Here is a 16,908-nt window from a genome sequence, read left to right as displayed (position 1 = left end):
GTTGGTGACAGAAACATGTAATAGAAATGGAATAAATTAATAGTTAATTAGAATTTGTTTGTCTGTGTGGTGAAGTAGCTGTTCTCTGCTTTGAATTTCTGTTGTTGTACTCCAGAAATACTACTAGCCATGAGCTCTGTTTCATGTAGGTAATCCACGTCTGGATTTGGCCATTTCCACACTTTTATTTACCTCATTTTCTCTTTCATCTGCTTCATGTTGAAGCTTGCTTCCTCTCCATCAGTCTTTTTCTCAGTTTCCTTATAATATCGCAGCTCTTTCGCTGTTTCTGCAGAACACAAAGGGATCAGGAGCCCTGAAGGATAGGTGAAAAGGAGAACTGGGCATGGTACTGTCAGAAGGTTCATTAGAGTGCAAGCACTGCCGTGTCTTCTCACAGCACATCAGTTCTGTGTGTGCTGGGCACTGTGGCTTGGAGCAAGATGAATCCAATAGTTCTTGCTGCTAAAGCACTGTCTGTTCCTTTCTGTCTTCATTTGCACTCACGGCATCTCAAAAAGACTCATGCACCAGTATGGCTAAAACGAACTCGTGTAACCAGTAGGTGTTGCCTCTTTTCAGCCAAGCAAGGATCCCATTGTTTAAGCACCCCAGAGGATGTCTTTCCAGAGAAACTCTGTGGTTATTTGAGCTTTGTCTATAATTCAGATTTTGTTGATAGTTGCACAGGTATCAAGAAATGCTGAGAACCTTAGAGCATGAAAAATGTGTCTCAGTGGCAAAACCATTTGCTTTTTCATCAGCATTCCTAGCTGATGCCATTTGATTTGTGTCTCAGGCAGTGGTTTCAGTTCTGCTGCTTGGCAGGAGCTGTGGGCTGACACACCAGTGTAAGTGTTCAGTGTTCTCCTGTGCAAGAGATTCACAAGGCTCTTCGCTGCTGAGATAAAGGCTGAACAGACATTATACAGCTCCAGGTATTTAAAACCACCAGTCAAATGGTATACAATCAACAGGGAGCAGATGCAGTTGGTTTGTTTGGAAAGGTTTGCTTGCACAGTAAAAACTTGGGATTTAGTAAAAATTTAGACTGTGAAAACAAACTTCCCATTTTAGTGATTTTTGTTTAGTTATTTATTTATAGGAAAAGGCATGTACCAGGTTTGCAGTACAGCAAATGTATCTCCAACTCTGAATTGACATTGTCGTTTATCTCTTATATGAAATGCAGAAGCTGACATATGATTGAGTAGCTTTAATTTCTGGATTGTATTATTGTCAAGTATTGCTTACAGAACATTTGTTGATGATGTTTATGGAACCTTGTTGTAATTAGCAATCCTGTTTTTATTGTGTGTGGTCAGGGGCTCTGCAAGAATCAAGATTGAACAGTTTCAAGAGCAACTGTATTTTTTTTTGTGCATGTTCTTTGCAGGAATACATGGTTTATAGGAAACATACCTACATGAGATTGGATGGCTCTTCAAAGATTTCTGAGCGAAGGGACATGGTAGCAGATTTTCAGAACAGGTAATGTAGTTTGCAAGATGTGTTCGTGCTAAAATACATGTACCTGGGAAATTATGTAAGATGTAATGGAAATAAATGAAATTTGCACTTATCTTTCTTTATATCAAATTGACCTCGTTTATCTGAAACAGTTTCTTGGTGGTTTGCTGACCAGTAGTCAGTGATTTTGATATGAACCTGTGAAAGCGTACTGGAAGCAGTTTTAGTGTAGCCACCTCTTGTACTTCTTGCCAATCCAAATAGGCTGTTGCTTAGAAAGAAGCTCAATAGAAAAGCAGCAAATGTCCAATGGTTATTAAATGCTTTGACAATTGACACTGTAAAGATGAGACTGAAAATCTTGCATATGCTAGAGTATTGAAAGTGACCCAGTTTTCTGCAAAACAAACTATTTAACCATATGTTACTAAGAAACCTTAAACTAGTATACAAAAGATAAAATGGGGATTTTTTATTAGTTAGAAATGTAGGGTAACTCTTCTCTTTTATTAAACCAAAATTGATCCTGACCATTTTGATAAGCAAATCAGGGCGCATTACGTACAATGATTGAGTTTATGGTTATTGAGTTCCTTTTAATCATGAGCTATGGCTTGATACAATGTCATTTTGGTACAATAGTTCACAGTTAGGTTATCGTTTCTGTATGTTGAGGTGAGCTTGGTTGAAGGTCACTTTCCCATTTCAGTGGAGTTAGGTTCATAGCTAGTTGTTTATTGCAGCGTGAAAGCAACATTCTAGACTTGAGAAAATTCCTTATGTTAGTGGTCCCAAAGTATTGTTGCTGAAGATAGGAGTCAAGGCCTTTCAGGTCACTGGTCCACGAGGCTGATGAACTTGAAGGACTGTGTTGCAATGATGAATCTTCTAGTGAACTTGAACATGTGCAGAAGTGAGAGGACCATGTAGTACCTTTCTTTCTGCCTGTTTCCAGGTGTCAGAAACAAGTTCATTGCAGGTTATGATGTCCTCCTGGAATACTCACACTTCCTCCTGTAAGGTCCTTTAACCAAAAGAAGTGAAAAAAATAGTTATATTAACGGACAGAATTTGGTTTTATTAGCGAATAAAACAACTGAAGAAAAATAATAATTTCAGCAGGAAATCCCTTTGAAATGTATGTCAGCCAGTCTCAACAAGAATTCCTATTAAGATGATAGCTGTGTTCCTCTTATACATGATTTACTTATGAGAAATATTTCCAGGAAAAAAAAGCATGACTGAGACTAAACTATTCTGCAGGATATCCTTGCAAGGTGCTGAAAATCCATAGCTATGGCATGATAATTTGTTCACATAGTCTGTGGCTCTGTCCACTTTGCTGCCCATATGGCATATCCAGAAGCATATCACAGCTGCATGTTCAGGTGTCTGTCTATACATGCATCCCACTACAGTTACAAGAGATTACCTGGCCAAAGATTACCTTCAGTGCAAGCAGGCACCTGTTGACTCCTTTGGCTTTTTTATTTGCACGATAAAGTCTGAAGATTGACAGCTTGGCTTTGGTTCCTTCCCGTTCATTCCACTTGAGTTTCTGGTACTTCACTGATTTTACATTTGCCATGTTGTTCAGAGAGTGTAGTACCAAAAGGATGTGGCATTCCAGACTGTTTTCTCTTAAGCAGAGACGACAATGTGTCAGTGTCTTCAGAGTCCCTACTAGTGTAGTGTCTGGTTTGTTTGTGTCAGCCTGTTCACAGATACGTAAGGTGTAGAACAGTTCTAAATCCTGGTGACCCTGCAGAGACACTAGTGCAGTTCACAACCTTAGCAGAAACTTTGATTTTGCTGTTATCACTGGAGTTTTCATCAGTACTTGGTCATGCTACGTATAGGGTTGTCTCCTTGTTTGTTCTGTTCAAAGCACCAAATCTAGAGCAAAACTCACATCTACACAGTATTGACTTCTATTTTTCTTTTTTTTATCAGTTGAGCATCATTAAGACAAGATTTCTTTAACATCGGGTCAGTTCTGTGAAACAATAGATTGTTCTTTGTGTGTATGAAATCCTAATTTCCAGTGTGGGGAAGATAAACAAGCCCTGGTTTTGTTTGATACAGATTAATAAACTGCTATTGCAAATTGAATGTTTACATGTTCAGACAGTCCTCATTTGTAGATTATCTTCTTTCACTCTTTCATATGTTTTCCTTGACTGAGAATGAACAGCAGAAAGCGTTCTGAACTGTTCAAGTAATAGAAATAGCCCTGATTGCTTCATATGGGTCAAAAAGTTGTTTCTGTGGTTATTCCTTGTTCATGCACAAAATAAGGGGGTTTCATCTCTTTCCTCTACAGGAATGATATTTTTGTGTTCCTGTTAAGTACAAGAGCTGGAGGCTTGGGCATTAACCTTACAGCTGCAGATACGGTAGGTGAAATTTGGTAACAATTTATGTTGGAAAATCGGTCATTCTGTGCAAAAGTTGGCACTCTTGCCCATACTGATCAATATTTTTAGTACTACCATTCACATTGTGAAATTGCATATACTGTTTACTTTGCTATTCACAATGTAATATTATCTTGATGATAAAGTTGTAGAACATTGGACATTTTGGTACGCAGTTTTTGGTTACAGTTGGAAATTTCTTCCCACTCCACACATACTTCAGTACCAGGGTCCAGAAAGAAGTTGGATTACTGAAGGGGTTTACAGGTGCAAATGACATTTAGATGAAACAGCATTCACTGTATGAATGACCTTTTGCTCCTAAGGTTCAGTTGCAAAGGAACCGGTGAAATAGTTACCAGTTACCCTTTTTTCTGTGTCCAGAAGAATGAAACAATGCCTATAAAAGTAGGAAGGCATTTGTAGTTGAGGATCAGCTACTTAGGAAGGATAAATTTTTTCCCCTGAGGTGTAAAGACAGACTGATTTAGGTGAATTGCAAGGATTTGCACTCTGGAGCAGCTGCCACTAATCACTGGGGAAGGAATACTGATGAACCATTCATCTTTTCATTAACAGCTATTCTTGTGCTTCTGACCTGCACCTGGTGTGCTTGCAGATTTGACCTCAAGTCTGTAGCCACACAAACCCAAAGATCTCTGAATCAAAAAAATCCTATCCTATCTTGCTGTCAGTCGCAAGAAATCAGAGAAAACAAGTATCTGTAGGATTTTCGGAGTTTAAAAGAAGAAATAAACAGATGGAAGCTCATGCAGGTTCCTTGTATGAGTACTTTTAGTGGTTTTCTGTGTGACTTTCTTAATACTTTGCTGTCTAAAATTTTTAAATGCTTTTGGTTTTGATGCTTATTGTGCATAAAGTACTAATAGAGTGATAGTGCAATATTAATTTAATGTAGCATCTCATTTTTTTATAGTCAAAGTACTAGAAACATTAGACTTTATCTAGGTTTTGAATAAAAATTGGAGTATTACTTTCTTAATGAAATTCTGATATGATGGTAAGTAACACTAAAATGCGTCCATGATGGAGACTGTGGTCTGTAATTAATTGTATGACAGTGATTTAATGTGATAACAAACTTAGGAATTTTGTGCCTCCCTATCAGGTCTGTTTAAGACGATATTAAAGATGTTCTTTGGAAGTTGAAACATTCATAGTGTCAGTTAGTTTGAATTCACCTGAAATGCAATGGAAGAGACTTCACAGGACTGGACAAGGCTAGTTTAACACAGCCTACAGTGGGGCTGTAATTCTGTGAAACATGATTGTATTCCTGTCATTATCAGTATATTGTATTTCTGTTTGTTTAGTCACCAGGTGCTCTAAATGTCTGTTTTTATTTAATCCCTCTGATGTTGCCTTGTAGGTCATTTTCTATGACAGTGATTGGAACCCAACAGTAGACCAGCAAGCCATGGACCGTGCCCACAGGCTGGGTCAGACCAAACAAGTCACCGTGTACCGCCTGATTTGTAAAGGCACCATCGAGGAGCGCATCCTACAGCGCGCAAAGGAAAAGAGCGAGGTAGGATTAAGGAACTCGCCTGCAATGGGAAGTTTACAGGAAGGGTATCATAAAGCATGTATCAACATGAGTAAAGAGACAGAAAAAGTGTCTGCAGGGAGACAGAAGACAAAAGGAAGTATCTTTTTCAAATATGTGTCTCTAACACAGCAGCAGCTCAATGACATATGAACTGGAAAGAAGCTAATTATTTACAGTATGACTTCATGAAAACTATTTCTTATGTTGCAGTGAAGCTACTCAGGCTTCTTTAAGACTAGGGCTTCTGTCTTTGCTGTGCCAGAGTTACTGATTCTTCTTATGTTACACAACAGAAGGTAATCAAGTGGAAATTATTTGAGGTAATAGGGTTGCCAGAAAAGCTCTGTGTCCTGCAGCATCAAGCAATAAGTGTACTAGGAACTTTAAACCTCGTGATACTTTATTGGCAAGAAAATAACTAAGGAGATTGATGGTTTTTGGTAGCAGTAGGTACACTATATACATCACTCAGATGGTTTTTATACTTGGAGTTTTTTCTGGCTTTTGTCTTACTTGGATGCTGCTCATGATGTTGCAGCAACTGAATGCATTCACATTTCCCTTGTTGAAACAATTTTTTCTGAGATACTGCACTGGAGTTACCTGAAATCAGCCTGAAAATGAGGTGTAGTCTGCTGGTGATCCAAGTCATTGAAATTGCCTTATATTGCTTGTTCTCTTCTGTTAGGTTACAACTCTTCTTAAGAAGTTTTTGGGTTTGTTTTTAATATAGTTTAGTAATAGAGGCTGAGTGAATTGCTTAAGCTGCAGCACTGACTCAGGGTGGAGATACAGTTTTCAGTCAAGGAGACAAAAAATGTTGCACCCTTTAAGAATGTGATCTTCATGATCCTCTGTGCAATTACTTGAAAATTTGAATGGGTAAATAATACTTGAGAGGGCTGTTGCTGTATTTTTGTTTTGTTCAGCAGTATATTAATTAATACTATTATAATTTCTAGTTTATTACATACTGCTTCAGAAAAAATGTAACTTTCCATAAGGGATGGTAATTTTCTGCTTTCTATCTCAGTTGCTTCTCATATTTTATACCCTGAAATTTTGCTGCTAAATTCGGTATGATAGAGAAATTGGATCAAGTCTAACTTAGAGAGACGTCCTTGCATGATTTTTTTCAGCTGACTTTTAGTGATGGGTAATGAGAAATGTTTCATGGTGGCTTTGACTAATCTTTCCTTTTCTTCACTTGTTTTTTTCCTTCTAGATTCAACGAATGGTAATTTCAGGTGGCAATTTCAAACCTGACACCTTGAAGCCAAAAGAGGTGGTCAGCCTTCTGCTGGATGATGAGGAGCTAGAAAAGAAATGTATGTGGAATTAGTGTTTCAGCAATTCCCCCATTTTCCACTTCATTACCTTATGAAATCTGTGGTTTTATCTCTACAAACACATGTATTGCAGATAACAGCTTCTGTTTCCTGTCTCTTTTTGTATTGCCAACTCTTGTTAGTACAAGCTGGTTTGATATCACTGCTGAGCTGAAGGAAATTGTGCAAAATGAGACATGATGATGTGATTAAGTTTTTATTGGCATTCATTCAGGATCATTACTTTGTTCCTGAATGACAGAGCTTTGACAAGAACTATGTGGGTCATGACAAGAAAAGTTTTAGTAAAAGTGCTGTATTTCATCATATTTTTTAAGTTAGAGGCATAGACTTCCATGTTGCTTGAAAGAAGAATTTCCCTGTAAGACTTTTCAGTGACTTGGAAACAAATGATTTTAATGGAGTAATGCTTTCAATGTGTTTTAGTTTCAATACAACTGACTTTTCTTCCCAGTTCTGTTAGAATAAGAACTTCTTGTAAGATTCATAAAAGGATAGGAAATATCTTGGTGACAGCTTTGTAATTCTTTTCCAACAGTGCGTCAGCGTCAAGAAGAGAAGCGGCAGCAAGAAGAAACAAATCGTGTGAAGGAACGTAAACGTAAAAGGGAAAAATATGCTGAGAAGGTACTTTGATACAGAGAGGTTGCCTGTGTCAGTAATAGAACCAGAAGGCCTTCAGGATCACTGTTAGGGAATGTGGAAACATTTTATGCCAAGGCAGTCTTAATGAGTAAACCTTCTTGCTTTTGCTGTTGAAAGTCAGTCTGTGGCAGTTCCTTACACAGAAGAGGTATATTAAAAATAAATAATGCGTAGTTACCTGTATTTTAGCTCTTAGCAACTTCAAAAATAGGGAAGTACTGCCTATCCAAACAAACCTGACAATCAACTGATCATTAAATTGATGACTTTATTAAGATTTTGTTCTGCAAGGACAAAAGGGGAATGTAAAGGAAGCACCAAACACAGGTAAATCCCATACAGCTATGAGGCTTCTATGGAACTGGGAAGATTAGTTTGTTTAAAAACAAACAAATCCAGTTTATGAAAATTCCAAAACCAGTTTATGAAAATTCTCAGTTTGTAAGATGGGGAGGCTTTGCATTAATTAATTGGAATCTTGTGTAATGGTAAAGAATTTCAAGCTCACTCCAAAAGGTACTAGAAATCAAAGTAATTTTGTAAGAGTAATACTCCATCATTCCAGCTATTTTTTGAAGAAAAGCAAACAAAACCCTTCTGAAATCAAAAGAAGGAGCATTTAAGGGATCTGTTACCACATCCTTCAGAAACTTGTTTTGGGAAATTCTTCCTATGGCATTCCTGAGTTAAAATACTGCACTAGATTTTGAGATTTTGGGTTGCTTGTTCCCGTTCTTCTGTTTTACTTCCTTTTCATTCCTGGTATTACTTCATTTATTTCAGAAGAAGAAGGAAGATGAATTGGATGGGAAGAGAAAGAAAGAGAACATGAACCTTGTGATCCCATTTGTTCCCTCAGCTGATAACTCCAACCTGTCTGCTGATGGGGATGACTCTTTCATTAGTGTAGACTCTGCCATGCCCAGTCCTTTCAGTGAGGTAAGACTCCCTGCTGCTTTAACCCACATAGTGTTTCACTTGTGGCCCTACATCTTGTAGGATTCTTGCTGTCTGGTACTTTAGCTCTCATAGAGCTTTGAGTGTATGGGGAAGTGACACATCTTTAAGGTGAATCATGCAAATGAAAGTAGTTTATTGAAAATGCAACAGCTGCTAATAAGCTGCCTTACAGCTCCTCATGTTATTTGACATTCCATTATTCCCCTCTTCCTTCACTCTCTGCCTCCCTTTTCTTACAGCAAATTTATCCCCTGACTTTCCTCCCTTCCAGTCCATGAAATTTTTCCACTCTTACCTGGAGTCCCACTTAACTTTCGTCCTGCTTTCTTGTTCCTTTTCCTTGCCTTTCTCATGCTCACATTTATAACCATGTGCCCTCTCCCATAACAATATCTTCCATAGCAAGAACTCTCTGCTCCTGAGCCAAACAGTATCCCTCAAATAGCTCATTGACATTCAGTGTCTTTGCAAGTACCCCTCACTAGTCTCATCTGTGTCTCTGTCTCTGCTTCCTCATTTGCATCAGGTTCTGAATTATTGTGGTTTTTCTCCTCTGGAATTTAAGTTAAAATTTCTCAGTGGCATACATCTTGTTTTCCTTCACATGTGTGTAAAGAATTGAAAAGTGGTTTTAGCAGCAAATGTATTTTTTTCTGTGCCATGTCAATTAAGATTTCTGTATTGTACTGTTCCTTTATTGATCAAGATTTTTATTAGCAGTAGTAGTGGATGAAGAATCCTATTTTCTCTTTAGCACTTGAAAATGCACAGTTGAACAGCAATTTGCTTAAATCTCTGCTGAGCCCATTAGTCTTTTGCTTCGTAACTTAACATGTATTTTCATGAATTGAAATTAAATAGTGGGTGGAGGTCTTCACTGCTGCTCAGCCTGTAAATAAAGTGTGGTGTGATCAGGCAGATAATGTATCATGCTCATGCTGCTATTGTAGAGAAAATGGGAAAGAACAAGTACCAATTACTTGTGATGGTATCGGTTTTGAAGATCTTACTATTTTTGTACCCTTTCCTAACATGAGGAGCTAATGGCTTTGTTCTCTGTCACATTTAGATATCCATCAGCAGCGAATTACATATGGGCTCTATCCCTCCTGATGAGAGCAGTAATGATATGCTTGTGATTGTGGATGATCCAGCTTCTTCAGCACCTCAGTCAAGGGCAACAAACTCTCCTGCTTCCATTACTGGCTCAGTTTCAGACACCGTGAATGGTCAGTACTCTTGACTTGATTTATTACTAACATTTATTAAACCATGGCTTTGCATAGCTAAGTAATAGGTTTTCTGCATTCTACCCAGGATATATGAATGGATGGCAAGATTTGGGGGCAAAGTAATTGCCTTTTCATTGCAAAGTTACTTCTGATTTGATAGGAAATCTGTTTATAGTCTGTCATTTACCACACTTACCTCTTTTCTATGTTAGTTACTTCAAAACCTTGTGTCCTTTCTTCCTGTTTTATTGAGGGCTCTCACTCTTATGTTTGTTACCAAATTACAGACAACCACAGAAATATTAATCTCTAAGCTTTTCTTTGAATTTGCTATTGGGTTAATAATTAGTTTTTTATCTCCAGTGGATGGTTGAAACAATTTTTTTCAAGTGCAATATAATTTTAAATAATGTCAAGTGGTTTTAATTACTGTAGTTTTTCACAGTGAAATAAGTAGAATCATAGTTCTTGATGAGTTTCTTTAGAGATAGCAGATGGAAGATAATTGCATCTCTGTCTTCAAACAAGAAAATGCATCATCGTGAAGTAGAACTTGGAATACTCCACCTCTTTGTGGGTTGGATTCATAATAATACAAGTAGTTGCAGTTAAGATACTGTTGCTGAAGAGTGAAGTTTTGTATACATAATTTCTTTTTATGAGACGCTGCTCGCTAGCAGTGTCCCTGTTACTGTGAGTGCCGCATAGGAGCAGTATTGGTGTAACTAGCAGGCAGCTTGGATGCGGCACTCACTGGTGAGGCATGTGGAACACTGTAGGAGTCACTGGTTTAACATCCTTTCCTTCTTCAGGCGTTTCAATGCAAGATACATCTCTTGCTGCCAGAGGCCAGTCAAGTCGAAGCCGGGGTCGTCCCAAAGGCGGCTCCAAGGGTGGCACTGGGAAAGGCAGGAGCCGGAAGTCGATAGCGGGGAGCGCGGCGGCCATGGCGGGGGCCAAGGCGGGGGCAGCGGCGGCCTCTGCGGCGGCATACGCGGCCTATGGCTACAACGTCTCCAAAGGTACGTGGCGCAGGGCACAGGCAGCGGGAGCTGGCCTGATGGCTGCTTGCAGCCTGTCAGCAGATAGCTTAAATGCTGTGTTGTTGGTATTTCTTGTCCATTATATTCTGAGACCCAAGCAGTAGAAAGTGTGACATGGTAAGGGTGTGAGAGGATAGCCAGTTTTACCTCAGATAACCTTGAGTTTCATCTGCCCTTTGAATTATCTTACACCAAATATTTTTCCTGTTGTTGTTTTTTGTTGGTTTGGGTTTTTTTTTTTTGTGGTATTCAGACAGATCAGATAGTGTTGTTTATGCCATGGCTATGGCTGTGGTTTTCCTGCATTGCATCATGTTGAAGTCACAGTATCACATTCCAAAACCTGCTAAACTGATGGTGATTGAGGTGCAGCTTTACACCAGCTGAAGATAGCCCAGGGTATAACTGTAAGATATTTTGTGTCTTAAGGACATCCCTCTTCATTAAACTGTTGTAAGTCAGGAATAGAGTGGTCTTAGGACTGATTGTTAATCCATTGTCTGCTGTTGACGAACCACGAGTGGAATAATATGCTCATGTAGAATTTGATTCTCTTTTCCATTGCTAGGCATGTCTGCAAGTAGCCCTCTACAAACAGCAATCATTCGGCCTTCCGGACTTACAGATTTTGGACCTTCAAACGCCTCTTCTCCCTTGAGCTCCCCTTTGAGCAAAGGAAACAGTATTTGTGGGACCCCCAAAAGTTTAAACCTGACCAGCAGTCTCATATCGGAAACTTCAATTCGGAAGCAAAGCAAAGGTGCCCACACCTCAGGTGGTCGGTAGTAATTTTGAACCCCCAAAGCTTGTCTGAACTGTGTTGGCTTTCAGAGTAGACCACCCTGCCAGTTGAAGGCGTGCTAACAAATGCCTTGTTGCTGTCCAGCACATATGTGGAAAGAAAATCAAAGCACAATGGGAGTGGGTGGTTGATGTGAGCACTTTGATTATGTGTATTCCAAAAAACTATCTTTGCAGACACTGCAAGAAGGAGGGAAGGGAGTCTGGGGTAAGACAGCATTCAACTACTCCATGCAATGTCCTGCAGCTGTGTGTGCTTGAAGTCACACCAGTATACTTCCTCTCTTGTAGCCTGAGGTGGAGCCCAGCATTAATTTTGTCCTATGAAATCAGTATCTGAACCCCAGGAGAATCCTGTAGAGTCACAAGACATTTATGTCCTCGCAGCTGGTCAGTGAACATGCAGGAGTAATTCGGGGCTATGCTGAAGATGATGTATGATCAAAAAAATTCTTGGGTTCTTCTGGTGTGGATCTCTGGGTTCTTTAAAGACTTGAAATTCAAAGGAAGGTGTCTCAGGTGGCTTCCAGGGAGCAGACTCTTTTCAGCACCATTTGTCAGGAAGATGTTCAGAGCTGCAGAATACAGGGAGCACCGTCAGGCCTCGTGAGAGCAGCAGCACAGCCTCTGCTTCACACAGTGGAAGAAACCACAGGCCAGTGATTGGTTTGCATTTCAGAGTTCTCATCAGCACAAACACTCACCGTGTTCAGAATGATTTCTCTCATTTTTGAGGTGCGCAGAACTCTTAAAAGCTTAGAAACAAAACAATGCTCTATTTGTATAAATCTCGAGAAGGAGGAAAACTGAAGTGTTGAGGAGGAGTTTGTGCTGCTCCTCTCACCGTGCTGTAGCAGAGCATGGATCTGCAGCTTGCAGTGATGTGAGAGGAGCAATGAAAAGCAATCCTGAGAGAGAGAAAACTGTGCCATTCTCCCTTCCAGCCAAATCCGGGGAAAAAAATTGTCTCATATCCCAGCCATCCCATTGACTGTTCCTGCAGTGTGTTTTCCCTTCATCTCTGTGATCATCACACATACTGGCGTGGTTGAGTTCACTGCAGTGTGGGCAGTAGCCGTGTCCCATGAGGCTGCTGGAAGGCAGTGCTGCCAGCACCCATCCGTGTTCTTGTTCCCTGGTTGTTCCTTCCCCGTTCTTGATGCACAAACCCTGCCCGTAGCCCCTTGCTTTGCTGTAAGCGTTGTCTGCATTGCACTGAGATTTAGGTGTGGGACAGTTGTTCTGTCTCACACTTTGAATTAAGAGGCTGTTCTGCCAGGGCACTTTCATCCCTTGAGAGAAGCAAGTTGAGTTGCAGGTCTGGGCTGTGACAGTGGAAGATGATTTCTTTTTTTATTATTATAATTTTTTTCTGACCCCAAATCCTTTGCCTGGCGTCCTACAGTGTAGAGCGAGTGCTTCCTGTTGGTTCTGCCTCTAATTTGCACACCTGAAAATAGCAGAACTGAGCTTAGATTGATTTTTGAACAGATTTGCAGGGGATAATTGAGGGGGAGGTGATGTTTAATTAACTCATGAAGACTTCCCCCTTCCCCTTCTATTCACATGTATATATGATATTTAGAGGGAATCAGACAAATGCCAAGCCTTTTTTTCTCTTTGAATGTGCTGTCTATTTTTGTAACTGAAGTTGTACATATGTATAAAGAGAGACACATCTTTCTTTTACTAACTGGAGGAGAAAATCTTAAATAAAATGGAGTGAGATAATTTTATGTAAATCAGTGTCTTTGTGGTTTTTATGCATGTAGCTGTATGAATGAGAGGATTAGGGAAGAGAGCATGGAGGGGTGTGCATCTGGAGGTGCTTCTGGAGACAAACGCTGCTCAGTGTAAAGCTCTAGAGCGTCTGTGCTCTGGCAAGTATCATGTTTGTAACCTTCTTCAGTTACAACTGTACTCTTATCCCATGTTTGTATTCACTGACTACCTTATAATCAATTTTGGAGGAAGTGTGCAGCAGGTCACAAGAAAACAGAAGCAACTATAATATTAAACAGTACCTGGTCCTCAGTGGTTGAATTCAATACAGTTGGTTGTTGAGACATTATTCTCTTATAGTTATTTCTTTTTTTTTTTTTTTTTTTTTTCTTTCCAATGAGAGTTGAAAGGACTTTTTTATGCACAGTCTTGATCTCCAAACTGCAAGACAGTTGCATTAGATTATAATCCAAAGTGAAGAGAAAAAAAATTATTATTTGAAAAGCTTGCAAAAATGTAATATGTACTGTCACACACTATACTTTTGGAAGATTAAATTATTGATATTTAAACCACTGATAAATATAAAAATAAAAATATTTATTTAAGAGTATAGATATATTTAGAATACATTTCTAAAATAAATGATTAAATATATTTTAATGTAACATAAATAAAAATTTTAAAATATTTAAAATCATTTAATCTTCAAGAGGAACACCAAATGACATCACAAGTTGTGGCAAAAGCAGTGGTAGCCCATCTGCTTGCACAGTTTGTGTCAGTCCAAGAAGTTCAATAAGATCTAATATAGTTGTAAAATAAATGAACTGCTAGATCATATTCAGTTCAATTTCTGTAAAACATTACATTTCAACATTCTTGGTAGTATATATCATAGGAGAAAAGACTCTGTGATAGTAATCAAAGAACTGGGAAAAATCATGTGATGGCTGTCCTAGTCTAATTTCTTGTGTTGGAGAAGGAAGTAGTGCTATAAAAACAAAGACTGGGAATTTTTTAAGAAGGTGGAGGTAGTTTTGTAATCAATACCTGGGCAACAGTTATTTTGAAGTGAGCAGATGGGTGTGCACACTGAAGCTTTGTTCTTTATAATTTCATTTGAGCATCTTTTCACTCTGTGTGCTGTGCACTTACATGCATTAATGGCAGAGAAATTCACTTTACTCCAAGAGATTAAGGTATTTGCTAAAGGTGGACACAATGATTGAATGAACTGAGTTTGTGTATGAGCTGGAATAGTGAAATAGCTGTCAGTGTGGTTTGGGGCATGTTGGGAGTGCCACGTATTCATCATGCTAGTTGATTGTAGCATTTTACTCACTGATTACTACAAAACTGTTAAATACAGTTCATTGATCAATGCTCCTATTGAACACATTTAAAGGTGATAATTTTCTTAGGTCCTGAGAAGTTAGGACTTAAAAGTGCTGTAGTGTCCCAGCCTCACATTTTTGTAGTTTAGCCTACAAGGGTTGTCTAGTTCAGAAGGGTCCCAGAACACCCTTTGTCCCCTAGCTTGCATTTTCTCTTGTCTATTATGGCTCACGTTTGCTGTCCTTTCCATTAGCCAGCCACTAATTTTCCTTTCCTTATTCTGCAAAGAGATGCAGTTTACTGCAGGATGGTTTAAACCGGGAACTGCTTTAATTCTTCCCTTTAGGATATTATTGCTGCACTGTCCAAATGTAGTGTATTTCTGTGCCTTCTCCCCCCTCTGTTGCATGCTTTCCCCACCACAGTGTCCCTGCTCTTTGCTGTCTTGTGCCCCCTTTGTAGAAAGCTGCCTGTCTGCCTAGAGCTGTATCTTGCTTTATTTCCATATCCCCAAAGTATTTCCTTCAGCAGCATTTCCCAGTGGAGGAGGCACGCAAAGCTCAGTGGGAAAAGCTCCATGCAGCAAAAATAGGGATCTGCACTACTTTGATTGTAGCTCAGGAACAGCCTAGTGGCAGCTGAGAGGAGGAAGAGCACAACTGATAAAATCACTCTGGGGCAGGATGTGGATCAGTGTAGTTTGGGAAGTGCTGCCCTGTGACCACTGCACTGCATGTTCTGTCCTGGTCTTCTCGGTGAGCTGGCCTGCTTCTGCTCCCAGATAGGCTTACAGGCTCCTCAGCTTCTCACTTCTGCCTCCATCTTTCTTTTTTTGTTGACTCTCCAGTCTGAAACACACATTATAACTCTCAGGGATCCTTACAGGCATGTTTTGTGCTCCCCTTCCTGCTTCAGGAGGGATGGTGGTGCACACCCTGCTGTCCTCTGGAAATTTCTGTTGGAGTGGCTGGAAAACAATTTGTAGTTCCCTACCCAAAGGGATGCTGCTTGCATGTGAAGTATAACTGAGAAATACGTACCAAAATAAAGGTAATCATATCTTATACTCGTAGAATTGTGAAGGATTTATTTTTTATTTGCAGCCTGCCCCAGTTGCACAGCAGTGAATGAGAGGGGAAGGGATGATTCAGCCTTTCTCTCAGTGGCATCCATTAGGCCAATACAGATGGCCCAGCTCTCAGATTCAACCAGCAGATCTGTAGAGTAAACAAGTTGTTCTTGTAGCACTCACATTAGCATGTGCTCCTCTGAAAAGCATCCAACAAATGCCTCTTGAAATGGAGGAATGCATGATAAGATGAGTTGGGTTTCCTCCAGCTTCAGTCTCCTCTTCACTCCTGCCTACCCCTTCAGAAAAGTGAAGCTACTGAAAAGCTAATGGGCCTTCCAGGCATTTTGTACTGTACTCTATTTATAGAATGCTCTTCTAGGGGCATATGAGGGAATGCTTTTGCATCCTAAGCATGAGGAAGTGTTTCAGTACTCAGGTATGAAACAATGACTCCTTCCTTCCTCAGCTGATGAGCATCCCTGATAGAATGAGGGATGAAAACACTGGAACACCACTTTTGTGTCTTCTTGAGTTTCCCATGGACTGTCTCTTCCTTCTTTGTCAGTATTGCTGGTTCTGTTAGGTCTGTTGTACTTAACAGGTGACCACGTGAGCTAAACCTCCAAGCACTACAGTGTCCCTTGTCATCTCTGTGACTGTTTTGCAAGCAGCTGTTTTTTTCCTCCCTGTCCTCAACCTTATCCAACTCTTTTTAGGACCCATGTGTTGTCTCTAGTGCTTTTGGTTGGTAGGGCAAAAGCTTCTGTCTAAAGTGTTAACTTTTAAATGTATGACCCTTATGCCTTGCACCTCTGTTGTGAGGACTTTACAAGAAAAACTCTTACTGTTGCTCAGAGATTGGAATTTACTTGAAAATTTACTACTGATTTGGATTGTCTTACAAAACTGATTTTTTGACTATTTGTTAAATTTATTCAAATTTTCTTATTCATAACAAGAAACTAGCAGCTTTCTTCACTAGATGTCTTTAAGAAATGCTCTTCTCTTAGGTGAAGCAAATCCTGTTAATCTGACCTCTCATCTATTTCTGTAGTTCCTCTGATGTATCCCTGCATTTTCCCAACTGGGTCTTCCTCTAGGAAGAAATACATCACAGGTGGGAGCCCTCCTTCCATACCATGGTAAGATGTCATCTGTCTTTCAGGTGACCATCCTTCAGGTTTCTTTTCAAGTGTGGTGTTACAGTTTCCCTTGATGTTACAGTAGAGTTAAAGCACAGGAATTCTCATTTTTATTCATTTTAGTGAGTACATTTTAGAGTTTTGCAG

The 16,908-nt window shown here is 39.6% G+C and overlaps 1 protein-coding gene across 2 annotated transcripts in view; it reads left to right on the top strand.

Moving 5' to 3' along the window:
* Window positions 1-13,229, top strand: part of INO80 (INO80 complex ATPase subunit) — a 64,284-nt gene extending 51,055 nt beyond the window's left edge. For both annotated transcript variants that reach the window (XM_030948819.1, XM_030948820.1), the window contains 9 exons: window positions 1,397-1,491; window positions 3,794-3,866; window positions 5,278-5,436; window positions 6,683-6,785; window positions 7,345-7,433; window positions 8,235-8,390; window positions 9,481-9,640; window positions 10,456-10,665; window positions 11,255-13,229. In XM_030948819.1, coding sequence (XP_030804679.1) covers window positions 1,397-1,491; window positions 3,794-3,866; window positions 5,278-5,436; window positions 6,683-6,785; window positions 7,345-7,433; window positions 8,235-8,390; window positions 9,481-9,640; window positions 10,456-10,665; window positions 11,255-11,472 — 1,263 coding nt within the window. In that variant the 3' untranslated portion in view covers window positions 11,473-13,229. The remainder of the gene's footprint in view (window positions 1-1,396; window positions 1,492-3,793; window positions 3,867-5,277; window positions 5,437-6,682; window positions 6,786-7,344; window positions 7,434-8,234; window positions 8,391-9,480; window positions 9,641-10,455; window positions 10,666-11,254) is intronic.
* The last annotated feature ends 3,679 nt before the right edge of the window (window positions 13,230-16,908 follow it).

This window comes from Camarhynchus parvulus, chromosome 5 (genome assembly GCF_901933205.1).
Source record: "Camarhynchus parvulus chromosome 5, STF_HiC, whole genome shotgun sequence".
Taxonomy (NCBI): domain Eukaryota; kingdom Metazoa; phylum Chordata; class Aves; order Passeriformes; family Thraupidae; genus Camarhynchus; species Camarhynchus parvulus.
The sequence above is the reverse complement of the archived record's forward strand: the minus strand, read 5'-3'. Positions and strand labels throughout refer to the sequence as shown.